We start from the raw sequence: 26,321 nt of genomic DNA, 5'->3' as shown, positions 1-26,321 counted from the left end.
TTAAAAAAACCCTAAAATCTGAATTTGGAGTTCTATAAACTGACACAATGATAAGATCATAGTGTACCAGTTTTAATTGCTGAGACTTCACAGATAAAATCAATGCAATACTGGGATAAATCTAATTATATCATACCTCAAGTCATTTTAACATAAATTGATGACCCACCATGAGTAAGAGGTGGTGTTCTACAGTAACTGGTTGCATATACAAAGTTTTCTGGGACATACAGAGAAATTTCTTGTTTTGTCAGTCAGCCAATGCTCATTCAAACAAAGCACATCAGAAGGCTTATCCTTAAGATAATATCTAACAAACCAAGTTTTTTTGCGCAAAGATCTAATATTTAGTGTAGACACACAGATATTAGAGCGTGTTGATGCCTTGACTGCTTAGAGTTGAACAATGATTAACATAATTTAAACTTTGGCTAAAAAACTATTATTACTATTTACAATATCTACAATATCTGCATTACTGGCTTCGTTTAAAAGTTAAGTTATTTACAGAACTAGGTGAGGTGGATGGTAGTGGGGGAAAATTCATCCATCGAAACCTGGGAAGGAAGGCACTGATGGATCAATATGTCAGCTTGTGGGTCTGTACCGGATGCCAATAAAATCTGACGCTCACAATCCTGGAGAGAGTTTTTCCAATAGCATTTGGGTGCTGCCTCCATTCTCGCTCCTCAGTAATGTAGGCCTACCTTCTGGGGCTGGTGAGCTGACCGGGGCTGGCACAATATCATCAGGCGATTCACACAAACAAGGTGATCTGCTTGAGCTCCATTTACTCACCCTCTCTGCATATCTTCTCAGCAAGCCATCTCTTACCCCCCGTTGATTAAGGTGCATGCCATGGCGGGTATGTAGGTGTCTTTCAGCCTGACTTGCCTTCAATCAGTGACACATTTGAGTATTCCTTACTCAGGTCTGCTAGTGCCACATTTGTACTTTGGAACCTCTTTATTAACACATGTCCAGCTAGCAAGGTCGTATCTATTAGGTAAATTAACAAGCAGAACTTTGTTATTGCGTACATAACTAAGAGTCTCTTTGATACCATGTAACACTAGGGCTTCATTTGCAGCCACGTCATTTGAACCACACAGCACAAACTAGAATGTCCTTCTCTACTCTTAAGTTCACTTGTTATATTTTCTTTATTTTACTATCTGTTTAGTTTTACCTCCAGGCCTAACAAAACCTACACTTTCATATTCCTGTTGACATTTATTAATATGCCACACTAGATTTTTTCCATGGCTATCAGAACATAACAATATTTTTTTCTTCTGATTTTTATAACAAGGGTTCAAAGTTGTTTGTTTAGTCTGATTGCTCTTTTCTATCTTCTTATTTATATAAGTGTCTGCCTGTACTTTCATTTGTACATTATTTCCTTGTATTTCTAAATCAGTTTTATTGTCCTGGAGGAGTTTGAAAGAAATTACTTGTTTGAAAGTTTAAACTGACAAGGCAAACTTCTTCTTGATTTTGTACTTCCACACCGATACACCACCTTGAGATCAGTATTATTATTATTATATTTTAATTTAATTATTTCTTCCTCCCTGTCAAGTACTAGTTTTTCTAAATTATTAAATTTGTTTTTTGAGCTTTTACTAAATCTTCGTTGAGAATTTTTATTATTGATTTTTGATTTTCTATTTCTTCAGTCAACAATGTATTGATTTCATTATTTAAAACTGTTTCCTCATAATTTTAACTACACTCATAGTGTCTTGAAATACACCATTATCTCCTCTTACATCACATTTATTACAGTAACCCAGTTTTCTTTTGTATTATACAATGTATTAAAACTGGGTAACAGTCAAATCTGTACACTTAAAGTGAAACCATTGTTGACATACTCCTTTACATAAAACAGCACGACTGATTTTTGTTACATTTTTTTTTTGCAATCCCCACAAGGATATTTGTCAACAGTCTTTGTTATTATTATTATTATTACTCTTTGTTTTAGCCATTTTTACCAAAGTAGAGTCAATAAATACATATATTTACAGATAATTAATTAAAACAAAAAGGAAAAAATCCACAAAATGTATATCCTCTTCCACTGTAGAATCAACTTCAATATTTTATGAGGCAAAAAGATTATGCCCACTATGAGATTTGAACCTAGATCCTCGTGTATAGCAATCTTTCATTTACCAACTGAGCTATCATGACTCTATAACAAGCAGTGTCCTCTAGTACTATGATGAGCACAAACTCAAGCAAGATGCCTGTTAAAACAGAGAACTACCTGCAGCTATTATATGCTAAAAATATTATTGTCCAGAATTTAAAATATAATATAAAATATAATGAATGCATCAAATAAAACATGTCCACTCTATTAATATAATGTAAGATTTTAAAAACTTATTAAGTTCTTTCGACACTTAAAACAGACAGTTTTTTAATTTAGAGGTTATCCTAGGCTAGGAATTGTTTGATGTAATTATCAATTTATTGTCTAAGAAAAAGTTGAAACTAATTGTTTCCAGAGTTATATTTTAGTGTATAGTTTACTTGCCAATAAGATTCACACAGCAAAATCACGGTTTTTTTATAATACACATCAAAATTAGAGCACCAGCACAACATCACTTGTAAACTCACACAAATCATTCCTCATGGTTGTCCCCACCATGGAGAGTTCATCGCCAAATCTTAAATACTTCTTAATTTCTCTGTATGCTTTAACCTTATGTCTTAATGTTTTCTTAATGCCTGAAGAAGAGGACAGATTGAAATCTTCAAAAGTGTCATATTATTGTAACATTGATGACGATGGAAAATAATATCCAAAACGGTTATACTTGCTAAGGAATGCCAAGGAATTGCTAAGGAAACAACACGGGATGTGCAATGCTTTTAAAATTTGTTAACAAATTACCTCTCCATATCGCTTGCCTTAATGAAAAACAAATGTTGAAGGCTGTGAAGGATAAGTTGGTGAAGGAGGCATGTTACTCCTTGGATGAGTGCCGGTTTGATAGCTGGAATTAATTCGCTGCACCCTCCTGTTTTTGATAGGTTTTAGTATTTTTATTTATATTTTTTATTTATTTTTATTATATTACCTGTTATATTATATTGTAGACTATTATCTGTTATATTATAGGCTGTTATAAGTGCTAATTGATATACAAAATGTATTTTAGCTTTAGTTAGGATAGTGTATATTTTTATATATTTGAGGATGCACCTGTATTGTGTACCTTGTACCCATATATTACATAATTTGCAAATAAAGAATGACTAATGACTAAATATAGTCAGCACTCTGTTACTACCTCATCCGTGGGAACAGCGCCGTTAGAGTTGACCGAGACGTTGGTGCCCTGTAGGAAGTCCGTGTTGTAGGTGGAGCCGACTGCCAAGATAACCACATCTGCCGGCAGCCTGCGTCCATCAGTGAGTACCGCATGGCTCACGACACCTCCAGAGCCTTCTAGCTTCCCGACAGACATGTTGGCCTCCAGGGTCACCCCCTTCTCCTTGAAGAGTTCGGCGATCCGCCCACCGATGGCCTCTCCGAAAACCTGGAGAGGCAGCGGCGTGCGCATCACCACTGTCACCGACTTGGCTTTCGGTAGACACATCGCTGCTGTTTCCATTGCTAAAAGAAAAAAAAAAATGAAATGAAAAATTGTTTATTTAAACAGGCAAAGTTAGAGCCTCATGGCCCTTTCTTACACTTAACTTGTCTGACCAATAATTATTAACAAATATTAACCAAATTAATATTAACACTAATCTACTTTACTAAAGACATTCAATTAAACATTAATCTAAACACTAAAAAAATTATAAATATGATACTTCTAAACCAAAAAAATAAAAATATAGTTATACAATCATAACACAAAATAATATTAAAACTTCCATTTTTAATTAGAACCAAAAACTATTAATAATACCTAATAACAATAATTGATAAATAAATAATAAGAATATTTTAGAAATAAATAATATTTATGGTGTTTTATCTCACTCACACAATGCCAGCACCACACCCACAGACCCCTAGGACGGACCCGCCCCGACCAACCGTTCATGGTACAAACGTCTCAGTGCCGCCACAAACCGCCGATCTCCCTCAATGGAAGTGATTTCTCGGGGGAGGGAGTTTCACAGACGACAACCCATCACTTGAAAAGATCTATCAAATACTACAGTCCTGTGTTGGGGCATTCTTAAGGTACGAGAACCAGAGAGAGTGCTTCTTACACTATCATGAGATATAAATTGGAAATAGTTTGAAAAATATTTTGGAAATCCAGATTGTAAAATTGAATGAACCAAATTTAGTATTTTGATTGATCGTTGTTCTTTTAATTTAAAAATATTTCCCTGAATATAGTACGGTGTAATGTGTTGGTCTCGTCTCACATCATAAACGTAACGTAAACAGTAGTGTTCAGTCATTTGCAGCTTCTCACTAAGTGCTACCATCATGTCATTCATCACAGAGTTGCAGTAATTGAAGTGTGGAAGTACTAGTGATTTTGCCAACAGTAGTTACAATACAGGGAGTTAGAGGAGGGACCCGTACAGTCTCCGTGGTGTACTAAAGACTTATTGTTCTACAATCGAGGTTTAGACCTGAATCCGTTCTGTCCTTTTATTCAACAAATTAATCTGGGTGATGTTCTAATTTATCAACCCAATAATTTACTGTACCAGGCAATAGCCACAATACGCTGATCTGAATAAATTTACAAAATGGATTTACTAAATAAAGAAAACTGATATGCAATGACACTGAACAATTGAAAACTCATAACATACAACAATGTTAAATAAAATAACTTCAAAGGATTAAAAGTTCTTTGAAAACTGTGAATTTCTTGTATTGACTTATTTATTCTTAAAGATTAGCTGCTAAAACTACTTCAGTCGTGTGCTCTGTTTCAATTTCTTACGTTCAGTTTAAATTTACAATATTAACTCTATAATTTTGGAAGGGAAATGAGTAATTTATTTAATTTTCAAGCATCGCTGAAGAACCAAGGGACAATAAGAAAAATCAAACTAGCTGAGTACTTGTGCTTCACTAAAATGAACTCATTTACGTTTTTGTTTACTAAATTGTTTGCCAGATCTAGTCTCAGTAGCTTACAGAAATACCCTGTATGATAACTAATATACAGGGTGTAACAAAAAGGTTGGGCTTGCTATGTATTTTCAGAAGCTAAATATAAAAAAAACATTTGTGTCCAATTTCCACTTTGTTTAGCAGCTACACGCCATTTTGTTTTCTTCTATTAAGATAATTTTAAATTAATTTTAATATTTTCAAAATAGTGGACATTTCTTTTTGTTTAATGAAATATCGAAAAAATGCCACTATTTTTATCAAAATTTTATAAGACACAAGAAGGTTTTAAGTAACTTTTCCTTTTCAAGACTACCTGATTTGTAAAAATCAAGTTAAGAAATAACTATTTCCTAGGTTTAAGATTACAGATGCAAACTATAGATAGACCGTTTACAAAAAGACCCTGGGTGATTTGAGTTCACGCAGGGTGGGGTAAATACCCCCTCCGACGCTGTGATGCTGCCCTCTCCCAGTATCCCCACCACTGCTCGGTATTCGCTCTATCGGATCAGCTGATTGATCCTGCTCAGTCGGTCTCGTTCAGTTGAACCGGTCAGCACAGAGATACTGAGCCTTCCCACTAGAGCGTGTTATACCGGCCATCTTGTTGACCAATCAAATGAATGTAATAACTAAGTGAATGAAAGGATTCGCTTGTAAAAAAGTATTTGAATAGAGGAAGAAACAGCATATTGTACAGTAAATGGATAGATATATAACAATAAATCTATTGTTCCAGGAATGTAGTAAATGTAAATAGATCCATTAAAACTGATAAAAATTGTAATTGTAAGTTACCAGATACGTTACTAAATATTTTAAATGCTAATTCTTATAAACAATGGACTTGGTTGATTGATATGCCTTTGATTTATCATCAGGTTATTTTCTTACAAATGTTTTAAACAAATTACTAAAAATTAAACAGACACATTGCTGGTTTGAAAATAATTTATTTTTATAAATAACAAGATATTTTATTATATCCAACCGATTAACTTCCACCACTTTTCATAATACCCAGACTCTGTATTCCCCCCATTGAGTTACATGATTACAGTTTTATTTTTAATAGGTTGGCAGTGAATGAAAGGAACAACTTAACAATTTTGGGGACGTAGTGAAACCTAATGCACAAACTTTATAGTTTTAGTTAGTTCCATATGATGTTAAGCTATTTTTAATGAACTTAATTATAATATTGTAAGTTTTAATGATCGTTAAAAATAATATATCTGATTTGAGAAAAATATAAAATTTATTCAGTTGGCAGGAAAAAGTGAACAAAACATCTTTATTGGCCATTGCCACTGCGCGGCTAACCTCACAACAAAATGCAAGCTCCCTGAATACGTCTATGGCTACATTAATTAATCTGTTAAATTAATATTTTACGCTTAAGACTGAGACACTTGTATATTCCTACACACAAAAATATAATATAGTTATAGAGCAGGTAAAGTAGATGCAGTGTAAACAAAACTGTGCAAGTGAGACACAATCCACACAGCTGATAAACAGATATAAGAAGGTGCTGTTCCCTCTTCCCACCACAACCCCCCACCAGAGGGTGCACCTCCTGCGCGGTACCGCTCTAAAATTTAATTCTGCGCAGGTTTCTTTGCGAGCGGTTTATCTATAATTTGACATTATTTGAAGAGCTGTTATTTAAATCAGCTGTTACTGTAATTAAAATGCAACACTGAAACTGGCCATTGATTTTTAACATTTAACAAATAGTAATTTTCCATTACTACCGATTGAAACTGATTCACAAACGTGTTAATTTAGTTTTCTTTACATTTAAAGTGGTTGATAAACAAAAGAAAATACAAACCAACAAAAGAAGATCCACTGATAACCACATGTTTGTCTTTGTTATTGCCCAGACAATTCGCAAGATTCTGCACGTCGTCGACAGTTCTCATAGTCAGGACGTTCGCCAAGTTTACTCCGTCAATTTGTAACTTCCTTGGCCTATAAAAATAATTACAGTTACAGTATATACTTCACAGCTAAAAACTAAAACAAAAAATTGAATTTGAAGTATAAAGAAAATATGTAACACGACTGGTGTCATTTTTGGGTAGCTGAATAACTTTTGTAGTTGTAGATAAAAGCAGCGAATTATGTAATAAACAAAAAAAGTTTGTGTAACACAATATAAATAAACCTTATAAAACTTTTTTTGTAAACTTTTATTTTTGTTATGGTGTACATTTCGAAATCTGTGATTTCATCTTCAGGTACTAACTAAGGTTAAGTTATGAAAATAAATAATTATAACCAATTTGTCATGTGTTTTTTCACTACCTTGGTGGCTAAATTTGTTGTATTTAATTTGATGTGTGATCAATGTATATTGTTTAAAAGTCTGTCGAATAATACATTTTTTGTTAGAAAATCTTTGTCATTTAATAATATATTATGATTAATTTCGGCACTTTTGTAAATTTCAAAATGTTCTAAAGTAGATAATAAGCGACCTTTTTTTGTTTGTGTGTAAAATTTCAAGATTGTTTTCGATGTTAGAGTATGTATGGTCGGTGTTATTTAAATGGTCTGCATATTTTGAATTTGATGTATTATTGAAAAAATGTATTATTCAACAGACTTTTAAACAATATACATTGATCACACATAAAATTAAATACAACAAATTTAGCCACCAAGGTAGTGAAAAAACGCATGACAAATTGGTTATAATTATTTATTTTCATAACTTAACCTTAGTTAGTACCTGAAGATGAAATCACAGATTTCGAAATGTACACCGTAAGAAAAATAAAAGTTTACAAAAAAAGTGTTATAAGGTTTATCTATATTGTGTTACACATATTTATAAAACACTTTTCAAGGCTACATCTCTAACAAAAAAAGTTATTACGGTAAAACTAAACGCTTTCATTTTCAACTAAATTAATTGCTGCTAACAGGCCTGCAGAGGGTTTTAAAACAACTCCCTCAATGAGTTACTAGGCCCAGGGTCAAAATTTGATGGAATGTTAAGATATGACCATCACCTAACTACTAATATATTATTAGTTGAATTTTTAGCCAGAAATACGTACTAGCGAAGTATCGACAATTGGTCCTATAAGGGTTAATTGTACTGAAACTAACTTCTCAGAGTAATTAAATTCACGATATTTGCTAGCCGAACTAATGTAAATGTTAATACTTACTGGGATCCAGTTGCTATGAACAATTTCTCAAATTTCACGATTTCACCATTGCTCAAGTGGACTTGCTTCTGAATGGGATCCAGTTTGGTTGCCAATACTCCTTTCTTCAGCTCTATGTTGTTGTCCTGTTAGCAAATTTTAATATAACAGCACTACTATAGATAAATAAATTGAATTTACGAGTATAAAAATTAACCCTTCCCACACTGTAGACAGATATATTAGAATGGCAGATTTTGACCAAAATGCCAGATACAGTTATATCTGATAATATAAATTATGTCTCTTGGAGAGTTTTTTAGTTAACAAAAGGCCTTCCAAATGCCTGGTGCACACTCCGTGCTTATCACAGTCGCCAAGGAAGTATTTATAAATGACCTTCACTCAGCGGCAAGGGGACGAGAGCGCCCTTTGTCTAACTCCGACCGCCAGTTCTGCGTCTCCTACAGAGCCATACCCAAACATATCCATGGCGTGTATTACTGCTTTTTCGGCTGTCATGAATGCGCACTCGCGCGTGTCTACTACATATCTCGTTGTTATTGTTCATTGTGTAGTAGTGTTGTGAAAATATTTAACCCTTCAACGCACAATTTAATTTGAACTGAACACCCCCTAAGTGGTCCACTTAATTTCTTGTTTTTCACAGTTTTGTGACAACATTACCTATACATACACTAAATGATTTTCTGTTAAGCCTATACTTGTAAAAGTGATTGTATTGCTAAAAGCAGTCTTGAAGCAGTCCTCTAGGCATAGGCCAGCCTCACATTGGGGACACTAGTAGATTGTGTCCCTTCTTCTGCCATGTTTGTAGCAAACCACACATCTCCTTTGAGGCTTTGCTTTTTTCCCAGTTGGTGGAATCTTTTCAATAAAATGTCTTTCAGTTAGGCGCATTGGTGGAGGCTCAGTGGATGGTCTGCCTTGAACTGTTCTTGGTACCTCCTGTTGAAATCTTTCCAACATTTCTTTTACTAGGCCTAATCTAAATGTTAAGTGATCAATATTGTTGTGTTTTTACTTTTAAATGATGTATGAGTTCAGAATTGTAATGTTTAGCATACGCTTGAAGACTTTCATGTACCATTTAGTACCTCTTTTCCTTTCCAGTAGATAGTTCTCTAGCATTCGATCTCTAAGGTCCACACCCCCGATATTCTTATTATATTCTACAACAATACCAAACATAACTAAACAAATAAACAGCTAAACACAAACAATAACATCGTCATGCCAGCAGACAAAGTCGTTTCACAGTCAATTGCGTAGTTAGAAACAGCTGACAGCAAGCACCACCTTGATCGATGTTTTTCGTCTACTTTAAACTACATGTTAAACGGCTTTCAATACATAGGTATTGATACACCGATAGTTCATTTCATCTTCTTTCCAACGATGTATAACTCGAATGTATTACATCGAAAATAACCGAAATGTATTCGTTATATGATCGGACTGCGCGATGCGTACAGCGTACGTCGCGGGCCGAGTTCAGTGGTAAACACTAGACGTACGGCGTACGTCACGTTGCGTCGAAGGGTTAACTTGTTTTATCTTATCTTTTCAGTTTAATCACATTTTACAATGAAATTGAAATTTATTTGAAATAAACAGTTTTGTAAATAGTTATTTTTTTTATTTTTACAATAAAAATGTTAATTTTAAGTAAAATGTCCTGTTTTATACTTTTTTGCTTTTAACTTTTATAATTTAGTTAGAATAAAAATTAGCTTTGAACTTGAAGAAACGAAATATTATTTCATGTCTTGGCGTATTAAGTTGGTGTAGGAGAGTTAATGCATTTATTAGTGGCGTGCAAGGGGTTAAAAAGAGGGTCAAAGCTATCCAAATGGAATATTAAATAACACTTCACGCTTGAGATCCATGTGAGACAGACTATTTGAATTCACTGTTGAAACCGATCTTTGTGTGCCCAACTAGGTCTAGAACCATTCTACCAACTATGGTCTGCAAATAATTTGAAATTTGAGCAGGTGACATTCTTTGATACTTTCAAAATTATCCAGTATTGCCACCTTACACAGTTGACATTATTAGTTGGATAGGTTTGTTAAGGCGTTGCAATAGAATTTTACTTGGATTATTTTTAAAAACTTTTGATTACTTTAAAAGAGATTAAAAGCATTTAAAGTAAGAATTTTCAACAATTTTGTACTTAGGCTCAAGTAGATCACTTGAAGATAAGAATGTAATTGGTTTGCAACATTATAGTCATAAGAGTGATTCATAACTTCAAATACTGATGTTTTTAATGATTTATGACATTTTTTATGAATATAGTATATCAATGAATATACTAAAACTTTGATGTACGCTGACGATACAACCTTAATCCTTGACAACAATACACCTGAAAACCTTAGTGTAAATGCTTTTATTGCGGTCAACATGGCATATCAATATTGTGATGGAAATGACTTAGTGGTTAACCCCTCTAAAACTACCCAATTAGGGTTTGGGAGAAGAACAGGACAAATTAATTGCTCACCATAAGTTAACTTGGTTGAACAAACCAAATTCCTCGGAATTACAATTGACTCAAGCTTATCCTGGACACCCCATATTGACCAGCTATGCAATAGACTAAACTCAAGCCTATACGCACTCAAACAGGTTAAAGAAATTGGTGATCTGACTACAGCACGTACTGCCTATTTTGCTCTATTTGAGGCACATATAAGATACGGTCTAGCTGTATGGGGAGGGACATCAAATGCTAACATGACCAGAATTCTAATCCTTCAAAAAAAAGCAATAAGAATCCTTGCAAACCTTCATTTCCGGGAAAGCTGCAGAGAGGTCTTTGCAACATTAAAGATCTTGACCGTGACCGCTCTCTACATACAAGAAGTTATTTTATATGTTGACAGAGAAAACCTATCAAGGCTTGAAGACCTGCACTACTACAACACCCGCAACTCAACTATGTATCCACTGCCCATTCACCACTTAGCACAGTATGAAAAAAAACCATCCTACATAGGAAGAAAGCTGAGCAACTGTCTACCGATAGAAATAAGAACGAAGAAGGGGAAACAGCTAAAGACTGAACTCCATAAACTGCTCTCACACCAGGCCATCTACACACTTGAAGAATTTTACCAAATGACCAACCCTGGACATTAATATTCTACTCTAAATGTTTTATGTCACCAATTAGGTTTATTAATTTTTGACACTATCTCTGTACTTGATGTATATGAATAAAGAACATTTTGACTTTGACTTTTGAAAATAATAGCTGTTTCCCGTGAGCTTTTCGTAAGCTTAGCCCGTGTATGTGAACTTCTGGTTTAATTGCACGCCGATGTAGAGTTTGCCTTGTTGCCACGATCAAGAAAATCTGTTTATGATTATAGCCATTGTGCACGTACATGTACTTTATTATAAAGTGGTTTAACACTCAAACTTTAAGTTCAATCAGAAATGTATCTTAAAGACAAATATACATAATAACTTAGCGCCTTCAAACAGTGTTTGGCTATGTAATATACGTAACTGTCTCGTAATTGCAGTTTATAGTGTGCAGGCGCTTTTAAACCTTTTATCTTTGGCAACGCCACCTGGAGGCGAGTTACATCAATGGGCATAGCTTATAAACCTTCTCCGTGGAAAAATTCGTATACATACAAATTTTCATAATGGTCTGTCTAATATTTTGCGATTCCATAAAGGACAAACACACAAACATTCATTTTTATATATATAGATAACTAAAGAAAATTTTGATATTGAATCATATATTACTTATGAAAATGACAAGTTTTGATAAATAAAAACAAGGCACTCCTTCCAGTCATATTACATAATTATATACACACACACACGCACGCACGCATACACACATTTAAACACAGTTCATAAGATATAATAGGTAATTGAAGTGTTGAAGTATCGGAATATAAAAAGTATACACTTAGTCATGGTAAATAGTTATTAGCTTTATTTATTAAATTTATATGAATATATAATTAAAAAACTAGTACAGATCATTATGACATACTGATAAAATAATAATATTTTTACCTTATAAAAATTGTCACCCCTCAGTTGGATTTTGGATATGTCGGTGTCCAGAACCTTTGACACCTTGATCCGATCATACGGATTGTACGGTTCTTTGCATATCATTATAATCTGCCCATCACAGCCCTCTTGTCTCAGTGTTTCTACACACTTTGCAGCTGCAGCTCCTGGACATTCATTTATATACGGTATGCTCTGACGAGGACCAACACATTAATGATTTCACAAAGAGGAGTCAAGATTTAACATTAATGTAAAGAGTGAACTTCCAAGATGTATAAGTTATAATTATAATAGTACTAGCGGGCCCGGCGCGCTTTGCTGCGCATTTCAATAATTTTTTGCAAAAGTTGCCCGCGGCTTCGCACGCAATTTCCCGTTGAAAACAGTACACTATATTCACTTATTCTTTTTCTATCACATTCTAAACATTGCTGAGATAATTGATAGTCGTTCCATCGTGAGCCTCTTGGGCGTATTATGAAGGTATGTACCATATTCCTGCCTCTATCTAGCTGTTACCCACGGCTTCGCACGCAAATCTTAAGAACCGAAGTCCTTATATTACTTAGTAAATTTTTTTTTTTTTACTATAATAAATTTTAGATTAAATTAGTTATATCTCCGATGCCACGATTGAGCTTGCTTTGTTGTCTCGATCGAGAGAATATGTACACACGGAGTTTTGAGAACCATACTTCTGTCAAAAAAAACAACTAAGGTTGATTTTATAACATTCTTTATATTTGTAGCCAACGTAAGATAGTAATTATGATATCTGCATTACTCTTCTGATCAAGCATGAGCATGGTTTATATTAAATAAATATTGCAGTTAAAGGTGAATTTTTACGTCAAATTTGAATTGTATTATCTGGATAGTAAAGTCTATGTTTAACAGTGATTGCAAAAACAGTTTAAACAAAATTTGTCGCTTCTCTTAAGCTTACTCTATGCTTTAAAACTATAAGTGTAATATATGTTTACAAAGAACAGCTGATTAAAAATTTGAAAAGACGTTAACATATGTTTGCTGCAATGCATTTCTTATGGGTATTTCTGTAACCAGTGGGGCGGAATCCTGAATCGGGAAAGGGATGGGCATAGCTTATAAACCTTCTCCGTGGAAAAATACATATACGTACAAATTTTCATCATGATCGGTCCAATAGTTCACGATTCCATAAAGGACAAACATACAAACATTCATTTTTATATATATAGATGAAGAATAATATTATGTTTTAATTTTAAAATTTACAATTATAGTTATCGCATATTTAGTTAGTTTAATTCACAATTGCTAGAATATTTGACATATGCTACTAAAATACTCTTGGAATGATGAAATATGATGATCCAGTCTTCATTATTTTTATAGTAGATTTTAACAATTTATTAACACGTATTTAATTGAATTTAGGAAATTAAACTGAAATTATTCTATTACAATCATTTAGAAATATATTCATTATTAATTATTTATGAATATGATTACTACATGTCAAATTCTTGGAAGCTGTTTAAGAAATTTATAAATATTTCAAATTAATTTTAAATTTTATTTTCCCCAGCAAGACAAACTAAAATTACAATAAATACCAGTGTTTGATGCGACAAAATCATTTAAATGATTTTGTTTGAGAGTAAGCTGAAGTGAAACAACCTTAAGATTAATTATTTACGCCCTAATTTTTGAACAGAATAATGGGAGATCTTATTTTATAATTTATTAATACACATCTAAATGCTTTAGTTGTTCTTGTAAAAGAGTGTACTTTTTGAATCCTAAAAATAAAAACAAAAAAGTGTTGAGATTTTTTCTAAAAATAAAATAAATAAAAATAATTAAAAACTAAAAAGGCATTTATATTAGTATTCATTATAAAATGAGACATATCCTATAATTCTACAACCAAATATAAGTAGATAAAAGTGTTGTTAGAGGTACAACATTGTTCTTATGGGGCCAAAATGGCCTCAATAGTGCAGCCTTAAATAAATAATCTTGAGAGAATAAAAAATGTTAGTTAATTTTGAGAAATGCATAAAAAAACAGGACATGTCTTAATATTACTTAAAAAAAATTTCTTTATTACTTTTTAGAATCTGATTGTTATCATTTTCTCTGGTATTAAACTCAATATATCCTTACTGTATATTAATGTTAATGGATTGAATATAAAGTTGATATCTAATATTCCAGTATAATAAAAAAAATCTCACCTCCTCCGATAACCACGTAATTCTTTGTTTTATTCTTCAATTTACACATTCCTTTGACACGTTTGTTTTCCTGTAGATCCGACTTCTTAGCTTTTACTTTTACTCCACCGTCACCAAGAATCTTAACCTCATATGATGGAATACTGTCAAGACCAGGAAAATCTTCAATATCACCTGTAACATTAATGAATTTGGATGAAACCTTTTACAACTGCATAACCCAAGAATTAGAAAAGTGCCCAATCCAAGGCAATGTCCATTTCTTCGTAAGCACTGAACGATTGATTACCAGGGAACTCTAAGTACAGAAACAAGTAAAACTCAGTGGGTACAAGGTTTGTACTGATGAATCATAATGACATGTACTGTTACCATCAAGAATGACAATCCAACGGACGATTTCAGCACGAAAAATTATGGGAGCTGACTTTTTAAACAGGAAAAAGATTTTATTGATGGATTTCACTCAGAGAGGTGCAATAATCAACTCTGACGCATATGTGTGACCTAGAGAAAACTATTGCATGCAATATAAAACATGCAAGCCTACTGTCTTTTCTGTAAACGTTGCTCAATGACAATGCAAGGTTATATGTTTACAAACAAAAAGCCTAATAATGTTTTTTCGATAGGAACAACTAAATCACCTTCCTTATCGTCCAGACCTTGCGTAGTGATTCACTTGTTTATGACATTTCATCCTTAGAGGTTCTATGAGGTTTCGTCCTTTGTACATGCTCAACAACACATTAACCCTCCATCGGGCGCTAAACGGAGTTTTCCTCCGTGTATTTTTTATTATTAAAAATAGTACTAATTTTCTAATGTTGGCAGTCGTGTCCCGCAGTGTACTTCACGAGCATCTTTCAGGGAAGCGAAACAATAGCCTCCCGCTTATCTTTGTCAAAATCTGTCAGTATGAGGTCTACTTCCGTGCGAGACTGGACGATTCCTCCGTGAGCGCCCGATGTCGTGTTTGTAGTCCTTGGACGAAATCTCCGTGAGCGCCTTATAGTGTTTAGTTTTTATGGAGTAATAATCCGTGTGCGCCTAAATGTCTGACCTGTGATGGTTTCTTTTTAAGTTTTACAATATATTTTATTTGAATTTTGTGAAATGGAGAATGAAGACGAGAGACTTGTCAGTATAGTACCCGTGTCCTAGGGAACATTTCAGTACTGTTTATGGAGTGAACATTGTCGTTATAAGAACCAGAAGGAAAATGTTTTGAAACTTTGTGTAGTGTTAACAAATTTTTAGAAAAGAATAAATTTTGATTTTAGAATAATAATTGACATTACAATTGTATAATATCTCAAAAATTGAAGTAAGTTGTTTTTGTAAGAAGTTAAAAACTAAGTTAATTTCCATATATTATTACAGAAGGTTAAACATTTTTACAATTAATTGCATTATTCCTTAAAATAAATCATGTTGTTACTATACAATAACATTTTTTTAAATTTAGAAATTCTTATTAATTTGGAAAATTCATTACATAAGAGAGTAATTTTTATTTAAATTCTAAAAATGAATATATTACATTGTAATTAAATCAGTATGAATATTTAAACAAATAAAAACAGTTTAAACGACTATAATATCCATTATTCACTAACCTGGAGGAAACCTCCGTGAGCGCCTGATGGTGTTTCTAATTTTAAGCGCCCGATGGAGGGTTAACTTTGGATACAGTTCCTGTAGTGTGCATGATAACTACCAAAAATTTTTACTGAATTGCACTTAGTCCTAAAAATACCTATGCGCTTATGTCCATAGTGACAGAGTATTCTGGATGGGCAAGGTTTGGTGGTAGGGGCCGCCTCCTGTCGAGATCCATGAGGAAGGATTTTGGGCATTAATTAATCTCAGTCATGTCTTCTTGTAAGAAGAGGAGTCAACTCTGAACCAACCACTCCAGTCAAAACAGGCAGGGGGTGGCATGCCCTTATTTAGGCGAAACCGTCCGGCGAGGATGTGACAAACCACACCAACGGTTCTCACCACAACAAGGTACACAGCCGCTAAACCAGTTTACCTGGGAACTCTTCGTGGACTCTCGTGGCGGTCGTCTTTGTAGACGCGTAGTCTAGACTGGCAAAACCTTTGCCTTAGCGAGTTCCACCAATTCCAACAGTCATCCTCCACAGTAGATTAGACCTATCGATCTACCCTTGCACTCCAATACCTCGACATTTGTGGTTAGTGATGTGCCGCTCTGTGTTAGTGATAGTGCTACTCTAGTAATAGTGATAAGAAACGTCCAATTACCAAGAAAACTTACCTGTCGCTAGATTGAAACAAGCGCCATGCCAAGGACAACGGACTTTGCCGTTGCCAAGGGCTCCTGTAACTAGTGGAGCCTTGTAGTGGGAACATAGTGTACCGGTAGCGAACACCTTCCCTTTCTGTTTCGCCAATAATACTTTTCCATCACTTCCGATGTCAAACACCTTCATTCTAAACAAAGAAGATGAATAAAGTTTTTATAAGAATATAATGAGCTTCATGGTCGATAACTTTTCATTAACCCTTTTAGATTGGCATTAAACTTACGTGATTGCCCTCTCAGATTGCCGTGCCACAAGAATGGCCATGGCTGTTCTCTGCGTCAGGTCACTAAGTGTGGCCCACTGTTTTGAGCAGTTATGAAATTCAATCTCTTAGGACAAGAAGCTAACAAAATTGCACTTAGTCCTGTAAGAACGTTAATGCTGCTTCCAGAGTGACAAGATATTCAGGATGGGTAAGGTTAGGGGGTAGGAGCTGCCTTCTATCAAGATCCATGAGGAAGAATTAGGGCACTAATCTCAAATTCAATCCTTATTCAGTTATGGATAGAAAATGTTGTAATCTCTCAGCCAAATAAGTAACTAAATTAACATTTCTCTATTTGTAGCATGTACTATAGTAAACTTTGGTCAGAATTGTTTTTTATCGACTGTAAGTGTTACTGTAGCTTCTATAGTGTATCCTATAAATTTATTAAAATGCTATTGCATTTGGTGGACACAAAGCTCAAAATATAGAAACGAGCTTATATTCTGTTGATACTACAGTTCTAGAGAATGATTGTGGTTTTATCCTCCAAATATCTCAACCCTGAAGCTAATAAACTTTGTAAATTATTTGAGAATTTTATTAAAATCTCAGTCATTTAACACTTTGAGTGCTGGCCCTAAATAACACGTAACTCTGTAGAATGCTGGGCGTTTTTTGTGGTTTTCAAAACTTTATTTAAAAAAAAGTATTTAAGGTATAAGAAAAATACTTACATGCCCTAATTAAGCTTACTTTCGTCTTTCTTTTAACGTGAGATTGTTGGTGTTATTTTAAAAAACTACACACAAAAAACGTTTTTGAAAACATATATTTTTTGAAAAAAAAAAAAAAAAATTTTTTTGACACAGTTTTTTTTATCTAACAAACTAAACTAAGCATATATACAATTATTTACAATGACCCATTTACAAATATATACTATCCTTTGAATAATACAAATCATGTTTTTGTATTTTGTAGTTTTTTTATTAAAAAATTTGCCGACATATTGATGCGTCGGCTTTACTTTCTCGGTCAGTACCATTTTCAGCATCTGTAACATAATAATATACTATGTAAAATATGAATATATTTTTATTTTATTCATATGAATAGAATATTAGTTGAATAAAGTTAATTTATTATAATACGAATTATAGTTTGATTCACGAAAACAATAACATAACCAAACTGTTAGACTGATGTTTATGTGATAAATATACTTATTCTTACCTGAAATATGTGTCTTATCTTCTTCCATGAAATCAGGATCAACGTCAGAATCGTCAATAATACTATCAACAACAATAAAACTATCATCATCTAATACATCACTGATCGCAACGTCGTTCAAGCTGCTAGAAGCCATGATTGCGCCATCGACTGCCGGCTGTAACGAACGTCACGTCAGCGGCACGTAAACAAAGCGACAGAAATTGCTTTGTCATCAAGCTCATTCAATACATCTGACGCTTTCTAGCAGTGAATTGTGTTACTAAAAACCCAAACAACATTGTAGAGTAGGCAAAACCCGTTTAAATACGGACAATGTAATATGTATAATACCAATTGAAATGATAACCACGTAAAACTACGGGATTAGCATTCTTCTGAAGTTTCGCTGTTCCGTAAAATTATGGGATTAGCACTCTAACTGTTAAAGAGCCAAGGTTAAATACTGACATTTAAATCCGTGTAAAAGTAACGTACATGGTTACACATGTGCCGAGTGGTGACGCAGAACACAGCCGGCCACTATGTGTGGCCCGGCAACCTGTGACCGTCCCAGCTGAGCGAGAAATAAGATTTGGCCACATTATTGGCATCCCGATCGCAAAGGGTTAAAAAAATCAGTCACAAAGTGATGCCTTAAGTACAGGTGTCTGCGAAAGGCTGATCATGTGCCATATCATTGTGCTCATTACGAAGTGAACACTGTCCTTTTGAGAAAGTATACAGGTAAGTTAGGTCATGTTATCAATCCGATTAGATGGTTTGAATATTTTCATCATTTCAAAAGTAATGGTGATTGTGGAGAGGTAATTCATTTTCACATTTTTATTGTTTTTCATTACTGTATTTGAAAGGTAAGAAGGTTAACCCATTGCGGATCGTATTGTTTTGGTGCGCGGGCACGAATTAATTTACGGTCAGCGGCCGCGCGAACAGCAATGGTGCACCACATCGTATTGCTCGCTATTGTATGCTAGAAAATTCAGCTGTGAAGATATTCGTTCAGATGGGACATGGGCCTGCTGGGGTATCCGTGATGTAGGAACGATAACACGCGAGCAAGGTTCCGGGGTGGCAGGGATGATGTCTGAATCATAGTCTAAATAAAGCGGCTCGGGCGAAGCGATTACAACATCCGGGTCATTGTCTAGACTAACCCCGCCAACATGTACATCTGCGTTGTTTAGTTCTGTGTCACTAACCTCAAAAGTATTATAATAACAACTGAGGAAAACACCCAATCAGAAGCGCTAAAAAGCAGAGTGTAAACTCATATGAATGACTTGTCAACTTCGACATACAACTGCGATCTGTAGGATATTTATAAAACTTTTGAAAGCTCTAAACGTAGACCGTTGTTAAACACTCTTAGTTAATAAGTGAAGACGATTGACCGATCTATCAAACATTGATAGAACTAATTGGAGGGAAATTTAAAAGCAGACCGCTTTTACGACCTGAGTTCGTCATCGTTAGGCCCGACCGCTGCGTAACGAGTCCAGCTCGTCAGTGATCCGAAATGAGTTAAAGGAAACCTTCTTTAGACAACCGATATAAATGGTAACTTACTGAATTATTACACAAAAAGACGGAGAAAATCAAAACTTACTCATTTTCACCGATGGCAGATATATTGCAGACAACTGATTCGACGTACTCATCTTGTGATTTTCCTGAAACAATGAACAGAACATTGATACTAACAATTGTGAGTAAATAAACAACATAACTGGTATAGTCTACATTTTATTGGCTAAAAATACCCTTTATCTCAGAGCCATTTTGTAGGTTAAGATGAAAAAAATCAATATTATGTAAATAAAACCAAGCAATTAAATACAATGCTTCTTTGTAATAATTTGAGTAGTTTCACAAAGAAAGCTGGCTACAATAGTTAAATTTAATTACAGTAGTAGTAAAGAATGAATTAATTTGCTTTATATAATTATGCTTCAAATATGAACCTTATCATTATATCTATGCATTTTCTTCTTTGTTCAATAAAATATTAATGATTCATCCAACTTAACATGAGGCAACACATTATTTATTTGTAATATTTGTTTGGTGTGATATAAATTAATTTTTAAGTTTAAAACAAAGTTGTTTTCCAGTATACCTTCATACGGTTGGAAGAAAGTTATAGTTTATCTAAAGCTGTTACCTTAAAATATAAAATTATCACTTTCTTATATTTATTTTTGAAAATTTAGAAGCTCCACTATTTTGAACTTTGTAACAATTTAAACATATGTAATTACATAGATAATATTAAAATGTATAGTTTTTTAATTCTTTATTTTTACTCCATTTGAGTGTCATAAACTTGTACACCTAGTAAAATATGACTCATAATAAAATATTTCAATTAATACTGAACATTATGAAGTAACACTAAGGTAAAATGTTTAAAAATGTAATATATATATATATATTATATATATCTTCTGTAATGCCAATCGGCTTCAATACTCTTCGAAGTACTTTATAGTGTACACAAAAACAGAAACAAAAATTCAGTGCTCATGTTTAATTTTCGAGTTGACACAACCCTTCATCAGAACACACTGAATTAAAACATATAAACAGAACTCAAACCAAAAACAAAAGCCATAACCAAAATAAAATTTTAACAAATAAATACTATAAACAACAAGATCCCAATCAGCTGTATGTAGAATATTTGTAAATGTTTACATAGAACTAAAAATTTTTTTGTTATAAAAAGGAAAAGAGAATCATCTTAGGTTCAACCCATCTGGTTGCCTTGATTTTAAAATTAATTGATGTGCGATTTCAACATTTCTTAAATTTATGAGATTGGTATTTTGATTGGGGTTTGGCTCTAAATGGTAAATTCCTTTTAGGCTGAAGCAATTTTCTAATTTATTTTGATTGTGTTGAATCGCATGAGCAGATAATGGTCTCTCATAATTTTGATGAGCAACATCAAATCGATGATTGGTCATTCTCATTCTTAATGGAGTGATGGTTTTTTCCAATATAGTCTTTGGGACAAAATTTACAGGTTAGTTGATAAATTATGTTTATATATATATATATATATATATATATATATATATATATATATATATGGCTGCTATACTTGCATTATTATAGATAGTCTTCAAATCATATTTATTCAGATACAATCAGGCCAGACTTGGGTTCAGCCAAAAATTCTAAGATTTAGACCCTCTACTGAGGTATTGCCTCAACGGTGAGTCTGGTACTAAAATCCAATTGCCTCCGATCACCATCAACTGCTTTATCATTGCTCTCTACTTTGTGCTGCCATCATGTGGCAATTTTTGGAATTATGAATGGAAATATCTATTGACAGTGTTACTTTTCCTCATTTACCTAATATTTTTTTAATCTAGAGGTAATATACAAAACGTTTTATCAATTGACAGAACTTCTGTGCCCCCTTTAGCAGTTGCCTCCAGTACCCCAAACAACCTTTCTCACCATAGCTACGTTATATGTAGAAAACTCAGTTGCCCCACTGTGCTTTGAGAACATATCTAAAGATCGTAGGGGACAATGAGAACGCAATTTCATATTGATTACACTATATTTTGTAATCTAAATGACTGATGTAAAAACTGTATCAAGGGTTAATTTTGAGCTTCTTTGTATCCGACTTTTTTTGGATCTCTCCAGATTCCAGGAGTCAAGTCTGTGACCGAGTCAGATTCCAGAAGCTGCACTAAGAGGAAGGTGAACTGGAGCTTAACTCCACATTCAGAGTGAATTAACCCTTCCCACCATAGCTACTTTAATTGGTACATCTTGGAATTTCAATAAATTTTAGTTAGTAAAAATATATATACCTTAAGCATTAAAAAAAACTAGTTTCCTCCCGTCAACAAGATCTCCAAAATTATATGTTTTGAAAAGTTTTTTTTGTAACAGAGCATGTTTTTATGACAAATTGTGTATGTATATATATGTATATACAAGTAGATAGTAATATGGCGGTTCTAGCTCACTTTTGGGACAGACGGTAAATCAATGAAAAATACTGTTTAAAAGGACAATAAACGAATCTGTAACTCACGAATGAAAAATTACCGAATCTATAGCTGTTTGCTTCTACTTTCTTGAGCTGTCAAATCAATCTATTTGAAATGTCTGCTACGACGAAAAATCTTCTACTCTACAAAATTGATAGTAACACAGTCTTTATCTTTAATAGTCTTCTTTCCAGTAACAACCAAGTGTAATTTATCATGTTTATTCAATTCTTTAATCTTTTTCTCATCCAAAACAGTCAAAAATCTGTTCGGCAAGTGTACTTTACAATCTTCCAACTCGGCAATTATTGTAAACCCGAATTTATCTTTCATTTTCTCCAAATTCAAGATTCTATATCTCTTTTTTTCTTCCAATTCCACTAATTTCTTATATTCTTTGAATCTTAGTTCACCAACCTTATTCAACTCTTGTAACAGCGTGCCATTTATTATAGAAAAATCTTTTAACTAAATTTAGTTAAATGATTTTTCTATAATAAATAGAACAATCTGAAAACATTTGACCAAAAATTGTGCTGATTTGTGTCAAGTTGTCACAAAAATCACCACTTCTCAAAATTTTAGTTTACAAATTTTTGCTCTTTAAATATGGAGCGGAAAAAGATAGAGTGCCCATACTGCAAAAAAGACATTTTTGAACATCACTATACTCGACATTACAATTCGAAAAATCATTTGAAGAACAAAGAAATTTATAATAAAGAATTGAATTATTTAAGACAATGGGCTAAGGAGAATCAGATCGATGGTCACGAGAAGATGTACAATATAGAAAAATTGCGTGAATTAAAGAAAAACTTTAAGGAAGATAAAAAAGATCTCAATCTATTTAATGATGAAAAAATTCAATCAATCGCTGAAAAATTGTCCATAGAAACAAACGATAAAACTAAGTCTGAAATGATCGAAGAAATTGATAAAACTCTTAACGAAAAACCTGAAAATATCATAGATGTAGAAGTTTTATCCTCTATACATGGTCTTTTCAAACAATACATTTTAACGAATTTAAACGAAAATTTCATGTCAATTTACAAATATCTATCAATTATGAGGCCAGAGATTAAAAGTTTAATAGAAAAATTTCAAGAAACCGTTAAAAATATGAAAGGTTATTTATCTTTGGAATGTGAATACGAAAGAACTTTAGTGAACGGTGAAACACAAACGTGTCCAATGTACTTTACTATAAAAGCAGATGAAATCTTTGACGTAAACGACTTTATTACTAAGCAATTTAATAAATTAACACATCGAGAACAGACAAATCATCCAAATAGAGGTTCTGGATGGACATTCAAAAGTTGTAAACAATTAGTTTTGAGCCTTAATAAACACGAATTTATGAACGCAGGATCATATATCGATTTACCACAAGAGATCAAGGTAAAGAAAGCTTGTGTAAATATCAAAAATAAAGATGATTTCTGTTTTGTTTATTCTATCCGATGTGCTATGGGAAAACCCGAAAAGAATGCTGACAGAGCAAAGCAATACGAGAAATTTGTAAATGACGAGATATTTTCGGGCTTTGAGTATCCAATGTCTTTAAAAGATATACAATTATTTGAGAAACGCAGCTCCAATTCCAAGTACAAATATCCAAAAATGTCTATAAATATCTATACTTATGACGAAAAACTCAACATTGTTCCATTACAAATTTCCGAAGTTTATAATGCCGAGTTAGAAATCGATTTATTGTATGTTAAACAAGAAGACAAATCTCATTATGTGTTGATAACAGATTTAAATAGATTAGTGAGTTCTCAGTTATCTAAACATGAACATAAAAAATTGCTATGTAGAAGATGTTTAAGCCATTTCTACAAATCTGGAGATTTAGCAGATCATTTAGAAATTTGCAAGCAACATGAAGTATGCAAACCTATTATGCCATTTCCAGGTCAAACAACTAAATTTACTAATTATCAAAAGAAGTTTAGCCATCCGTACGTTATTTATATGGATTTTGAGAGCATATTAGAAAAAATTCCGACATGCAAGAACAATCCACAAAGATCGACTACAACCAAGATTCAGAAGCACATTCCTTATGGTTTTTACTCTATATTTAGTGTCAAATGTGACCAATCGTATGTACAAGCCGATATGTTATCGAGCAAAAAATGAAGAAGATTTGCCAAATGTTCCTGCAAAATTGTTTGAAGAACTCAATAAATTATCGAAATACATAGCTACAAAATATAATTCTAAGAACAAAAAACCTATGAAATTAACTGAAGAAGAAGAAATTTCATATCAAAATTCAAACGTTTGTCATATCTGTGAATGGTCTGCTTATGATGTTGGGTCAATTCAGTATGGTTTTACTCCTGATAGTTGGAAAGATAAGAGTTATAATAAAGTGAGAGATCATTGTCATTTAACCGGCAAATTTCGAGGCGCAGCTCATGCATGTTGCAATCTAAATTTGAAATTTCCTCAGAATATTCCCGTTTTCTGCCACAATATGTCAAATTACGATACTCATTTGTACATAAAAGAATTGGCTAAACAATATGGAAATGTTGATTTGATTGCAAACACCGATGAAAAATATATAAATTATTCTGTAAATTCTGGATATGGCTATGAATTCGAAGGTGATAAGCCAAGAAAATTCATCAAGTTTTCGTTTGTAGACACGTTCAGATTCATGGCCTCGTCTATAGAAAAGTTAGCTAAAAATCTAAAGAGAGAAGACTTCAAACATACAAATCATTTTATACAAGATGGAAGAATATTGAATGAGATAATAGAAAGACAGCCAAATGACGACGACGAGATTTTTAAAATTCTATCTGGAAAAGGAATATTTCCCTATGAATTTATCGACAGTATTGAAAAACTTGATTACACAGAAGAATTGAGAATTCAAGATTTCTATTCACTTTTGACAGATGAGAGCATATCTGAGAAAGATTTTCAACACTACTTAAATGTTTGGAACAAATTAAAAGAGAAAAATCTAGGAAATTACTCTGATCTCTATAACATTCAAGATGTTCTATTGCTCGCTGATATCTTTGAAAATTTTAGGAATATTTGTTTGAATTGCTATAAGCTTGATCCAGCACACTATCTAACAGCTCCCAGTCTTGCATGGGATGCTATGTTAAAATTAACGAAGATAGAATTACAATTAATTAGTGATTATAATATGTATTTGATGATCGAAAAAGGTATTCGCGGAGGCATTTCTCAGTGTATTAAACGATATGTGAAAGCAAATAACAAATATTTAAAAGATTTTGATAAGACAAAGCCCGAAAACTATTTACTCTATCTCGATGCAAACAACCTTTATGGGTATGGTCTTATGCAAAAACTGCCGTTTAGTGATATCAAGTGGATGGATCCTAAAACGTATACAAAAGAAGAGTGGCAAGAAACAATTTTAGAACTCACTGGCGACGAAGATTATGGCTATATTCTCGAAGTTGATCTTGGATATCCAACGAATTTACACGAACATCACAAGGATTTACCTCTTGCTCCAGAACATTTTAAAAACAAACTTTGCACAACTCTACTGGATAAAACTGAATACGTTGTTCATTCGAGAAATTTGAAGTTCTATTTGGAACAAGGTATGATTTTGAAACATGTGAATAGAGTTATCGCATTCGATCAGAAGCCTTTTATGAAAGATTACATTGATTTTAACACAAACATGAGAACCAAAGCTACAAGCGACTTTGAGAAGGACTTTTACAAGTTAATGAACAACTCTGTTTTTGGAAAAAGTATGGAAAATGTGAGAAACAGATGTGATATTAAGCTTGGAAATGAAGAATTTTCAATGAAACAAGCTAAGAAAACAAATTTCAAATGCTTTAACATCTTTGACGACAACTGTATAGCGAGTCACATGTACAAACAAAAGGTTAAATTTAACAAACCGATTTACATAGGATTTTCAGTT

General features: G+C 33.2%; 1 protein-coding gene across 5 annotated transcripts in view; it reads right to left on the bottom strand.

The window, feature by feature from the left end:
* LOC124360839 (apoptosis-inducing factor 3-like) overlaps window positions 1-26,321 on the bottom strand; it is a 56,807-nt gene that overhangs the window by 7,469 nt on the left and 23,017 nt on the right. For all 5 annotated transcript variants that reach the window (XM_046814783.1, XM_046814784.1, XM_046814786.1 and 2 more), the window contains 7 exons: window positions 19,963-20,026; window positions 16,864-17,039; window positions 14,580-14,753; window positions 12,355-12,521; window positions 8,305-8,429; window positions 6,957-7,096; window positions 3,312-3,637 (listed from right to left, as the gene is read on the bottom strand). In XM_046814783.1, coding sequence (XP_046670739.1) covers window positions 3,312-3,637; window positions 6,957-7,096; window positions 8,305-8,429; window positions 12,355-12,521; window positions 14,580-14,753; window positions 16,864-17,039; window positions 19,963-20,026 — 1,172 coding nt within the window. The remainder of the gene's footprint in view (window positions 1-3,311; window positions 3,638-6,956; window positions 7,097-8,304; window positions 8,430-12,354; window positions 12,522-14,579; window positions 14,754-16,863; window positions 17,040-19,962; window positions 20,027-26,321) is intronic.

The sequence above is a fragment of the Homalodisca vitripennis genome, chromosome 4 (genome assembly GCF_021130785.1).
Source record: "Homalodisca vitripennis isolate AUS2020 chromosome 4, UT_GWSS_2.1, whole genome shotgun sequence".
NCBI classification, from domain to species: Eukaryota; Metazoa; Arthropoda; class Insecta; order Hemiptera; family Cicadellidae; genus Homalodisca; species Homalodisca vitripennis.
The sequence above is the reverse complement of the archived record's forward strand: the minus strand, read 5'-3'. Positions and strand labels throughout refer to the sequence as shown.